The sequence below is a fragment of the Hoplias malabaricus genome, chromosome 2 (assembly GCF_029633855.1).
Source record: "Hoplias malabaricus isolate fHopMal1 chromosome 2, fHopMal1.hap1, whole genome shotgun sequence".
NCBI classification, from domain to species: domain Eukaryota; kingdom Metazoa; phylum Chordata; class Actinopteri; order Characiformes; family Erythrinidae; genus Hoplias; species Hoplias malabaricus.
Window position 1 is genome coordinate 9,828,283 of NC_089801.1, and position 13,120 is coordinate 9,841,402.

Here is a 13,120-nt window from a genome sequence, read left to right on the forward strand (position 1 = left end):
ATGCGACAACATGGGTTGATTTCCTTCATTTGGAAGCCTTGGCAGGAAGGGAAACAATAGAGGAACTGGGTTGTGGGGTGTGAATTCTCTTGCTGGGAAGGCATTTGGTGTAGAATGTGAGGTAGCGTGCGAGATGTTTTGCGGCTTTGGTGCGTGTCAGAGCTTCATCGTACTGAGACTATTTATAAAATAAATAAATAAATAAATAAATATATATTTTTTAAAATAATAAAAAAAACCACACACGCACAACATGTGGGATTTGCTCGTCTCACTTTCAGATGTCACACACACACGCGCTAAAAATGTCAAACGCTATTAAAGGCTTTTATTGTTTAAAAAAGAAAAGAAAAAACAAATAGCACTCAGTGTTCTGCTGCTCTGTTTCTGCCAGGCTTTAAAACAAAGGTTATATCACTGCACTGTTACAGCACAAAGCAAAATAAGGGTCTCTCTCAAGGCCTCTCTCTTTCTAGATTCCCCAGTCTCTCTCTTCCCTTCATTCATCCCTTTCGCCCTTGCATTCTCTCTCTTTACATTCACGTTCTCTATTTCAGCCTAGGGCTGGACAATAATTTAATATCAATATATATCGCAATATGTTTTTTAAAATATGTTTCAATAACAATGGTGATTTTTATACACATTTTCAATAATTCAATACAAATTATTTGCAGCATCTACCACTGACTGACAGAAAAACTGCCAGTGGCTTTATTTTGTTTATATCAGTATCGAATTATATCGTATCAACTGAAATATATCAAATATATCATGATATAAATTGTGGCCATATCGTCCAGCCCTACTTCTCCCTTTCCTTTATTTCTTTACCTGTTTCTTCTGCCAAGCCTTCTCTCCTCCCTCTACCTCCCCCCTCATCTTTTTCTCTGCTCCCTCTTTCCTTCACTTCTTCCCTTTTTTCTCTACCCATTTACCTCTTCTACCTTTCCTTCTCTCCTTTATTGCAGCCCCCTCTCTTTCTCTCAGCTGCTCCTTTCTTTCTCTTTCTCATTACAGACTCTTCCTCGGCCGACATTTCCTCCATAATTAATGGCATTAATAGGTAGCTTGTGCCCTTCCCTGCAGTATCCACTCCTACTCTTCTGGCTGCGCATTAAAGTAGGTACCGGAACATTGCAGTGAGGATCTGATTGCATCCGGCCACTAACATATGAGGTGATTGGATAGAGCTTCAGTCTAGAGAATGCGACGCTGGGGCTTCACACGCCGCTCTGTGTTTCGTTTCCTCTTTCCTACAGAGGTTATATGTATGTGCACAATGAAGTAGCTGAACCCACTGATTAAAAGGGGTGTCAAAGTTTGTAGACATGTAGCTCACTATCTGTTCTGTGATAGAGATCAGCTGAAGGGCTTGTAGTTTTCTCTCTGTGCCTCTTTCTCTAATTATTCGCCTGGTCTCAGCAGACTGCAGTCACTTTGGATCAAATCCAATCCTGTTGACAGTCAAGTGCAGTTCTATTTAAACTCAAAACTCAGTGGGGAAAATACATACACATATATAAATAATAATAAAAAACCCTCTGGGAAAATCCCTCTAATCTTCAGAATCCGATATGTATCTGTGGGCTTCCAGACAGTGGTATACTGGTAATCTGTCTCTGTGTGAGACTCACACACACACGATCGTATGGCACTTCCATCTCAGTGGGAGTAAATCTTGAAGAACAGCTCAAAGCATCTTAGTTTGCTGCCACTGTCATTCACACTGTGTGATGTGTGCAGTATCTTTGGATGGACACATCAAAGCGCAAGAACGTGAATATTATATTTATTTATCGATTGATTTATGCTCTCTGCTCTGATTGGCCGATTCAGTATTAAAATACGGGCTGCAGGCAGAAGAAGTGTATAGGTTGATATGTGAAATTTTGTGACATCACAAAGACAAAGACTTCAGAACAGGCTGTTAGATTTTAGGTTGGACTTGACCAAGCCCTTAAACCTAAATCCTAGCCCTAATATCCAACCCAAAACCCTAATACTATTACCCAAAATGGCTACATCTAAACCATACTGTCCATGCTCTAGAGGTGGACCCCAACCAAGTCCTAACCCTTATCTCTACTTCTCAAAATCTACAGATGTCACTTCAGGAGATCGGCTTAAACCACCCTTAAGGGTTTATATTAAAGGATAATATCCTCATGTCTCTGTCTTTATACACCACTGTCATCCACAGGCACCGACGGAAAACACTTAATACAATCTCCCTAAACCGCACCCTCCTGTCAGTCACGTCCTCTGCAGAAATCCCGACTTGGGATGCGCGCTTTTTGGCATTTGAGCTTCTAAATGGAAGTGTATGACCTCTAAGTAAATCCTGGCTCGCCTCAGCTCAACGATTACATGAGACCCTTCCGACCTTTGACACAGTTCTGCGGGAACTGGGAGCTATTTTCACTCGACGGGGAATCGTCCTGAAAATTCGCTCGAAATAAGACCTCCACAACAGCTCTCATTTGCAGCTGCATAATTTGAGATGGGCTTGGAAGGAAGCCAGCTGCACGGAAAAACAGGAGCCGGAGAACGACGCATATGCAGCGGTAGACGAGTGCAGGTGGAGAGTCGCAGGTTAACGTGCTGCGAGCTGCTAAACATATTCTCTGATCACGGGAACCTTTCATTCTGACAACAAACGTGAACAAGTGGAGTGCTGTGTGCTAATAAACAAACAATCCAGACTCCAAACTTTAAATCAAGGCTATTAATAGGAAGTGTGTCTCTCTGAGCTTCTGGGACGACTGCACAATAACCATTTGATGTAGTGAGGTCAGGTGCTGGATGATTAGCTCTCCATTTCAAAGATGTTGAATGGACCTCCCGCACTCCAAAGAACACAGTTCCACAGTGCCGGGGGGCATTAGACCCTTCTGGCCGAGAGAGAGAATGAGAGAGAGAGAGAGAGAGAGAGAGAGAGAGATAAAGAGAGAGAGAGAGAGAGGGAGGAGAGAAACATGAAGCGAAAGAGAATGCGAGACAGAAGGAGAGAACGAGAACAAGAGAAAGAGAGAACGAGAGAGAGAGAACGAGAAAGAGAATGAGAGAGAGAGAGAGAGAGAGAGAGAGAATGAGAGGGAGGAGAGAAACATGAAGCGAAAGAGAATGCGAGACAGAAGGAGAGAGAGAGAGAACGAGAACAAGAGAAAGAGAGAACGAGAATGAGAGAGAGAGAGAGAGAGAGAATGAGAGGGAGGAGAGAAACAGGGAGTGAAAGAGAATGTGAGACAGGAGGAGAGAGAGAGGGATGGAGAAAGGCAGAGTGAAAGAGAGAGAGATACAAATATGGAGAGAGGGGGAGTAAAAGAGAGAGACAGAAGGATAGGGAGGGAAAGGGAGACTAAGAAGGAGGGAGAGAAGCAAAGTAAAAGAGAAAGAAAAGAGAAACAGAGGAGGTGAAAGAATGCGAGACAGAAGGACAGGGAGAGCAAGGGAGAAAGGCAGAGTGAAAGAGAGAGAGAGATACAAATAGGGAGAGATAGGGAGTAGAAGAGAAAGAGACAGAAGAAGAGGGAGGGAGGGAGATAAGGAGAGGGAGGGAGAGAAGCAAAGTGACAGAGAGAGAGAGAGAGAAAACAAGAGGGCATGAAAGAAAATGCGAGACAGAAGGAGAGGGAGAGCAAGGGAGAAAGGCAGAGTGAAAGAGAGAGATTCAAATACTGAGAGAGGGGGAGTAAAAGAGAAAGAGACAAAGAGAGGGAGGGCGAGAAGCAAAGTGAAAGAGAGAGAGTCATATCGCGTGGCTGTGTGATTTCTCTAATGAGCGGCTCAGGCCAAGGACTAACACAAACACTAGCAGTGCATCAAAATAATTGTTTCAACTAAACAAAGAGATTTGTGTGCGAGTGTGTGTGTGTGTGTGTGTGTGTGTGTGTGGAAAGGGTACAAATCCTTTAATCCTCTAGTCTGATCAAAGTAATGAAAAAAAGCTTTTAAATTATTTAATGGAAGGGTAAAAATTCACATTTCCAAAGAGACGAGTACAAGGGGGAAATTGTGAAATAAATAAAAACCAATGAAAAAAACCTGATGCCCTTCAGTCGCCAAAGAGGCCGGCATTCACTGTGACTCAACTCAAAGTGATAGCACAGTAAAAAAAATAAATAAATAAAAAATAATAATAAATCCAGTGCTGTCAATCAAACAAAGACATGTTTGGTGCCTGCAGTTGGTCTTTAGGTTTGCAGTGGAGCCTTGAGGCCAATGTAGCTAAGGAAGCCAATGCACACCAGTTAGCATTAGGATAAGTGTTGAACACAAAGCACATCAAATGCCTAAGTGATTAAAATACCATGCTTGTTGTGATGTGTCTCTGAAGGGAAAACCTCAAAGCCAGAGTTATGTCCATATTTATAATCGTATAATCCGATGTTGCTCATTGATTTTGCCCATTGTTCACTTAAATCTAATGTACAAATGTGATGAATCATCCAATTACCAATTAGCATGTTGCTAATTAATGTAGTCCATGCCTCCATTTACTATGAGCAACATTAGCTTCAGAACTACAGAAGCAAACTTTAGACACCATACATACATTCAAGGCTTAAAAGGAACATAGGGTTCTCCCTTTGACAAAGGAAATGTGAACTTAGTGCTACTAATGTACAGGGCATTCTGGGAACTGTAGTTTTAAACACAGAACAATAATAACTGATTTCTCTCAGACTGAGGAGGCTGAGGGGTCCCATGCTGCACCAAAGAATATTAAATAATGAGAATTTATAAACTAAAGGATGTTGGCTCAGGACTACTTTCAGCTGAATCTGTTTGCAGGCTAATTATTGAATCCCAGTTTTATCCCACCCTTCCTCTAGTAAGAGCTATACACTGGATAGCATCTAATTAAAATGACCAAAACCCATTTCCAACATGTACATGTAATTAAAATTTTTATTTAATTGAACATTAAATAAAACAAAATATATAATTTCAAATGATCAAACAGAGAAAACTGATTTATTTTGAATTTGAAGGCAGCAACATGTTCCATAAAAGTTGGCACAGGGTCATGTTTAACACAGTGTTGCATCACCTCTTCTTATAACTATACTCTGCAAGCGTTTGGGAACTGAGGAGACCAGTCGCTGTAGTTGTAAAAGTGAAACGACTGAAAGTCTCTGAAAGACTTAAAATCAGTTAAAAGTCACCCATGACATGCACTAATGCATCCCCACACCATCACAGATCCTGGCTAGAACAAGTCTGATGGTCACTGACTTGTAACTTGAAACCACCCCGCCTCCCCATTGATAAATAACTTAACCACTCTTTTGTTACCATTCCCTTCTTTTTTCCCCCCCAAGTCACTTTTTAGGAGCATGTTGCTGGCATCAATTTCAAGATGGGCATTTATTTTTCAACAAACTATAACATTTCTGTTTCAACATTTAAAATATCATCTTTCTACTATCTTTCTACTCAAAATGTAGAGTTGAAATTACTTGCACATCATTGCATTCTCTTTATATTTACATTTGTCCAGTGTCCCAATTAGTCTGTTAGTCTGGGGCTTGCACATTACATCCAATTAGTAGTATAACTTTAACTTTAAGTAAACTATATATATTCCTTACTGTAATATTTTCCTCATATAATTTGTGAAACATTAGGGGCCCTAGACCTTACCCAGGGGGCACACCACAAAGTTCCTCTGAATAATTTCTTACATTTATCAAAATTAACAGTTATTTAGGTACTGGAATGTTCTTTAATTTCATATCACTAAGCCCCCTCACTTTAGGAAAAATATTTTTAGGGCACTTGCTTCATCAAATGCCCCCCAGAGCAGGTAGTTAACGTCATAGGTCAACAAATCCTGAGTGACCCAAATAGAGAGAGTGCTGCACACCTTGGAGAATGTCATACACCTGCTTGTTTACCTAATGAGGTCTTCTAGGAACAGCTAATTAGGTCAGCAGAATGAAAAAACAATGCTCCTCTATCATGAGCACTGATTATCAGGTTCCACACCAAAAGTTAGTTTGGAAATTTATCAGAAAACATATTTATGAAGATTAACTACAACAGCTTAACAAGAAACAAGTCTGGCCTAAAACTGACATGTTGTGCATTGATAAATAAGAATACAAATAAATAAATAAATAAAAATTACATGAAGTCCATAGAAAATGAATGCCATGTGTGATGTGATGACAAAAGCATGTCTCTCGTGTACTGACCACTTTATGGCTTTTATTGCCTGTCAGAAATGTATTCAATTTCCAATTTAAACAGCCATTATGCAGAAGTTATTTGTTTTTTTCAGAAGAGATTTCTGAGCGGATTAGATATAAAACAATCCACTTCCATGAGGATAGGACTGCACTAGAAATGTCCTCATCAGTTAGGCATCACTGGAGAAAAATCACATACCATGTGTGTTTCTATCCTTCCTTTCACTGTGAGAAAATAACCCAACATTGTGGGTGTGAAAGGATGTGGAGCAGTCAAGAGGACCTTAGAGGGAAAAGGAAGATACAAAAGGAGAATAAAACAGTGGTCACCCCCCGGGCCCTGACCTTCGAGGAACACTAGGTAAGATTCAGAAATTTTTGCTCCCGGGCTCCCCCTACAGTTGCACAGTGCAATTAATTTATACAGCACTGTCCTGAAACTAAGGGTGAGAGATGGGGAGGTGGTATCCTACCCTCCTCCAAAAGGTACATAGTGCAGTTTCTGAGGTGCTGAGCGCAGAGTAGCAAAGACGGTGGCTCTATTCTCCCTATTACAGGTCAGTGAAGGATCACAGGGAATATTAAACTGAATTTTTAAGTAAAAATACTACGTGGGGCCATTTTGACTGGGAATTAATCAAACAAAGGGTGGTCTCTATTGACAGATTATCACATAATCAAGCTTAGTCTAGTGTATTTTAATCAAAACTGCTTTCCAAAAGTGAATCAGAGATTTCAGTCTTTCTGCTCTGAGTCACTGGGTCTCAATATCCTGCTGTTGGCTTTAGAAGATGACTCATTGATATTACCCCATCTTTCTCCTGGTGTTTGTACTTACTCTGTACTTATAAACCCTTCTTGTTCCTACACTCACTATTCATACAAAAGTGTTACACACCATAGACCAACTGCTGCTCTGCGTACTTTATTAGCCTCATTGTACTCTGTTCTTCAATGACGATGACCCCCACAGGACCACCACAGAGCATGGTGGAGCATTCTCAGTGCTGCTGTAATGTGGTGGTGGTGAAAGGGGGGCATAAAAAAGTATGCAGAGCTGCAGATGGACTACTGTGTGTAAATGTAGACCTACAAATTGCATCTATATGGTCAACACGTGGAGAGACAAGGGGGTGGTTGTAACGTTATGGCTGATTTGGAGGACATCTGATATGTGAAATAGCCAGGAGTGAAGTCAGAGTGACATGAGCAATGGTCTGTGGTCAATATGGGACAGATATCATAATATATTGGAAAGCATGCAATTATATGCCCTTCTCGGAGGGGGGCTATGACATGAAAACCTACCTTTTAAAGCCTACATCCACAGTGGTAATCAAATGTAAACTACGGTTCTCAGAGGACAATTCACAATAGGTAGATAACACTGACCGGTAAACTTCTATATCTTACCTTCGCTGCAGTCTTTCCCTCGGAAGCCCGTCTCGGAGCAATCGCAGACGGGTTGGTTGTTCATGACGCTGCAGATTCCTCCATTCAAGCAAATTATATCACTTCCGCAGACGTCACTGTCCACCCCTGAGCTTGTCAGGACGCTGGGCACCGAGTTGTTGACCTTCAGGTCCGTTATCCAGCCTTGAAAGGGCACTTGCTCCTTGACTACGTCCGAGGTCAACCTCAAGGCCAGGGATCTCAGTTCTGGAGGGATCCCTCCCAGGAACAGGTGGCTGAAGACCGTCATGTCTCGCCGCTTGGACTTCACTTCCGCCCACTTCACCTCCTTGTCCACCACCAGGGTGGTGTTTTTAAAGTTCCTCTTGATGGTGACGGTGTGCCACTCGTTGTCATTGACCTCCACATCCGAGAAGATCACCACGGGCTCGGCGCAGAAGATGGAGAAGCGTAGGTTCAGTTTGCCATTGTTCATGAGGAGCTCCAGGAAATCGCAGAAGCCTTCATCATCAAAGTAGACCAGGAGGCCCTGGGAGCTTTTGGTCTTCATGTTGAAGCTCATCTCGCTCTCACAGCAGGCGTTCCACATCGGGAAAGCCGCCCACTGACCTTCCGCTCCAGAGAACTTGAGGGTAGCGCTGGCATCCACTAGGGTACACACAAAGAGTCCTGCCCAGAGCAGATGGGCACTATGCCACATTTGTAGCACCATGTTGGAGAACTTTCTTCACTTCAAAAATCTGAATCTATTCTAAACTATCAGAACTCCCCTGGATAGATCAATCCTCAATGGCTCTTGGATCCTGACTGCTGCTTTGTAGGAAAGCCCCCAAAAAGATGCTCAGCTCTGCTGCCTAGTGCAACCTTTGGCTTCACAGCCATGAACCCCACTCTGTAGGAGGGAACTCCACCTCCTAGAGATACCATTCTCCACCAGGCATCTGTCCCAGTATTTGAATCCACAATCCAAGCTAATGCCTATAATCCAGGTTCTTGTAGATTCATATCCATTCACATATGACTACTGAGTCTACAAGGTGTTGGGGTTATTTCTTGAGGTTAAATGAAGACATTCTCTGTAGTTGTCATGCTCTCGAGTCATAGACACCGACAGTCATCAATTCATCCATATGCTGCTACCCACAGATTCTGAAAACAAGCACAAGAACCATTGGTAGAAAACATTGTATACTGCATTTTTGTAGACACTGAAAATGCCAGGCATCTGTTTACAGTGTGTTTAGTTTGGAACCAATAAACAAATAGTGATGATCCAAAATGGCTTGGCTTTCAACTGAAAATGACTCCCATTCAAACGAAAATGTAGATAATAGAAACCCATAGTTTCCTTAGATGTATTTTTATGTTTTAGGCCAACAGCAGTATCAGTTTCCTCGTTTATTTCTCTCTCTTGCTTACAGTGTGTATATATATATATATATATATATATATATATATATATTCATTCATTCATTCATTATCTGTAACCACTCATCCAGTTCAGGATCACGGTGGGTCCGGAGCCTACCCGGAATCACTGGAACACACCCTGGAAGGGGCGCCAGTCCTTTACAGTGCGACACACACTCAAACCTACGGACACTTTTGAGTCTCCAATCCACCTGTGTTTTTGGACTGTGGGAGGAAACCCGGAGCACCCGGAGGAAACCCACGCAGACACAGGGAGAACACACCACACTCCTCACAGACAGTCACCCGGAGGAAACCCACACAGACACAGGGAAAACACACCACACTCCTCACAGACAGTCACCCGGAGGAAACCCACACAGACACAGGGAGAACACACCAAACTCCTCACAGACAGTCACCCGGAGTGGGTCTCGAACCCACAACCTCCAGTTCCCTAGAGCTTTGTGTCACTCAAAGAGTAACTTCACAGGAAATGGAAAAAACATTAACTTTCAGTGGACGTCAAGGTACAAACATTTAATTCCAGTTAATTTTGAAGCATTTCTATTGGTCAATTCATCATGATGTTTTCACACAGTGTGAAGGACAGCTGCTGTGTTTAGATGACGTACTAAACTATAAACCAACAAAATTGGAGATACGTGTTTTTCTCTGGAAAGCGTCGATATTTTACACACTTGTCGGGGAAAGTCAAAGTGACAGCAGGCCGCACGGTCCCGTTCAGTGCTAAGTCTACAAACATAGACATAAACGTGAGATTACACTTCAAGACTGAAGAATGTCTAATTAGACTCATTAAGATAAGCCTATCATGAAAAGGGTTAATGAAGAGTAAACCTCAGGGTTAGCACAGTCAGAGACAAAAGACTGGCGAGGTTTACACAAGAAATATACACATAGGTTTGTCCTGCAGGAGCTACAAGGTCTCTACAATGTTCATAATGTTCATCTATGAAAGGTTCCATCACTAAATTATTAATCACTCTAAAGCAGTTAGTTACAACTGATTGAATTTGACTGTAGACTGAATTTCTTCATACAGCGCTGGTGGTGTGTGGTTGCAGTGTTTTGTCTCTATGGTTGATTTCAGTACACAGTGTTTTCAGCATGTAACTAATATAAATATACAGGTTGTGGGTGATACAGCAAATTTCAGTTGTACAGTTTGTGGATCATGTTATCAATTTCAATATGCGGTATGTAGACACCTCTAAATAGAATTGATTTTACTATACAGTTCCTGTTCTACACTGTGTATTCCTATATATGACTACATTCAGCTCACCGTAAATCTCTGCACATAGTGTTTGGACGTTATAGTGAGCAATCAATACCTAGATATTGAACCATATCATCCATTACACCACAATGTGATTCTAGCTTCTCCTTCAACATACAGTGTTGAGAGTAAATATTCACCTGCACTTGCACCATACAGTCAATTTCCCAATAACGTACTTGGTTTATTGTTCTGAAATGGAAATGCCGGACTGTATCTTAAATACTGGATGTTTGTTTGCTGTCCTACACTAAAACAAGGTTTAGCAGCCGGCTGAAATCGAATTATTATGGTTCATAGCTCAGCTGCATTGTTTTATGAGCTTGCTGATTTGCACATGGACATGCAGTTTATATTAACTTCACAAAGAACAGTACATTGATCCAAATATGAATACCCAGCCCCGTTAGAATCTCCTTTCACACAGAGCAAAGGCAGTACACTGTATTCAAAGCATCGAGAAATGCCCTGTGTAGGTCTGAATCTTCCTGAATTCTCCTTCAGCAGCTCTACTAAAGGAATTCAGATGCACCGTTTGTGCTGGAAGCTGACGCCCACAGACCTAAGCAGCCCACTTTAAAATCCGACTCACCCAAACACTCATTCCTGCTCTCTATGCAATATTTTAATCAACTTAAACAGCTGACACAACTCCGTCTTTCCTCATCTCTCCCTCCATTATTAGGGTTTCCCCTTCTTGCTTTCAGTGGATTTGAGCCCTCTCTCTTTCTCCCTCACTTTCTCCCTCTCTCTCTCACACTCTTTTCTTTCTCTTGATATTTATTCCGTATCACTCTGTCAGTTAATGATGTGTCAGAACACATCTCTCTCTCTCTCTTTTTCTCTCTCTCTCACCTGCATGAAAAGGCTATCAATCAAAGTCTATTACTCTCTCCACAACCCATTACACAGCCTTTGCTCGGCTACCTCCTCAGAAACTGAATGAAATAAAGGCACTAACTCTGAAGTTATCCCTTCATTATCTCAGGACTCGCATCTATCACACAGTACAGCCCGAAAAAAAGATATATTAACAAAAAGCAAAGCCTTCTCGCGCTCCTGGAAACACCAGAACTGCTCCAAAAGAGAAAATATTTACCTGGAAGGTCTTCTGTTTTCCTGTCTACAAGAGAGTTATAAAGCGACCTTAAAGCTGTTTTCATGAGATGGAAGATGCAGTGTGCATCCCTGCCGAGCTCCACCAGCCACTGACACAAGGCAGAGACAAAGTCACATGACCTCGGCGAGAGCGCGCTGTTCTGTTTTACACCCGTATTCTGACAAGCCCCGCCCACTCTGCGCTCTGATTGGCAGCTTCCGCGGCACTGGAATAATACACACATATTATATACATATTATATATATGTGTGTGTGTGTGTGTGTGTGTGTGTTTGTCTATATATATATATATATATATATATCAGAAATTCACTTTCTCAGTGAAGCACAGGAATGCTTTTAAATGCAAATTAAAGAGATTTTTCAGAGGCCACAATTTAAGTTTAATTATCTTTAATGTTCAGCTAAAAATAGTAGTATTAGTAGTAATAATAATAGTTTTTTTACTTTATTACCTATTAATAAAAACACCGTTTGAGCCAAACATTGTGTACACTTCTCTATAAAGAAAGACACAAAAGAGTTTTACACGAATTTACTATCACATCTTTTCTAAACATTTTGTGGTGTCATTCAATTTAAACATTTACCAGTAGCCTAATTCTAATTCAGAAACCTATTGGGCGGAGTGGGTAAGAATTGTTAACCAATCATGGCGCAGAGGGGCGGGACTTTCCTGAAAACGGGTGTTAATAAGAGAACGCTCCAGTGAAGGGAGCCGCTGCGATTGCTGTGGTTCACGTTTTGGCGATTTTTCTCCAATTTCGCGTCAAATACGAGAGAACGTAAAAAACGTAAAGGTCAAAGGTCGAAGGGCGAAGGCCACTTCCAATTCATTCAACCTCACATTTAAACATAATGAACCAACTCCTCGGGCGTTTAATTCACCAACAAGGACTATGAGGTTTAAAAACAACTCAGAAGGTGTAGCTTGTCCTACAAAAATGCCTATAAATTATCAGTGTACCTTGTATTTAGAGTTGCTGTTGTAGTGCTCTATTTAACTCAATAGTTCTAATCCCTCTCCTAGGCCACCACCCTGCGTGTTACTCTCATAAATCTACCTCAGCTTGGAAGGGGTTGTTAATTAGGCCGTTATTTGCATCAGGCTCAGTTTGGACATAGCCCAAGAGTAAATATTGTGTCAAACCTGAGTGTCGGCTTACAACAAGATTATTTTAAAGCAGTTTTCCTTATTTTGCTTTCTCTCTGACATTTACAACCCAACAGATAGGTGGTGTTACTGTACTGTCAAGACTGATGTATGCAAATGATCTCTCCTCTAATTGGCTACCCCCTGTTCTACCTCATTTAAAGCTGTGCCAGTCAAAAAACACTATATCTGCTCACGAAATAAGAAGAACAGTACCGCTAAAGAGATTTTGCAGCTTAGTTTTTGTCTATGAGATAAACACTGTTCACAAATTTCAAACTATCAAACTAAAGAAGAAGATTGCGTTTGCCTTTAACTGACCATCAATCTTGTTCAATGCATGTCCTATGTGTGGTGGAAGTCTGAAGTGTAAAATGCTCTCCCCAATGTATGCATGCCTTATCTTACAAGAAAAGAAAAAAAAAGTGAGACAGTCTATAATTGAAGATTCAGTCCCAACCCACAGAGCGCTTCACTGCAGGGAGAATGTATTCTCTGCTCCAATACACTGGATTCAGCTCAGTG

At 41.5% G+C, this 13,120-nt stretch overlaps 1 protein-coding gene across 1 annotated transcript in view; it reads right to left on the reverse strand.

The window, feature by feature from the left end:
- The window catches only part of LOC136674798 (neurexin-1a-like), a 353,645-nt gene extending 342,107 nt beyond the window's left edge, over nt 1–11,538 (reverse strand). The window contains 2 exon segments of the mRNA XM_066651019.1: nt 7,611–8,759; nt 11,423–11,538. Of these exon segments, the coding sequence (XP_066507116.1) occupies nt 7,611–8,322 (712 nt within the window). The 5' untranslated portion in view covers nt 8,323–8,759; nt 11,423–11,538.
- Between the last annotated feature and the right edge of the window lie 1,582 nt (nt 11,539–13,120).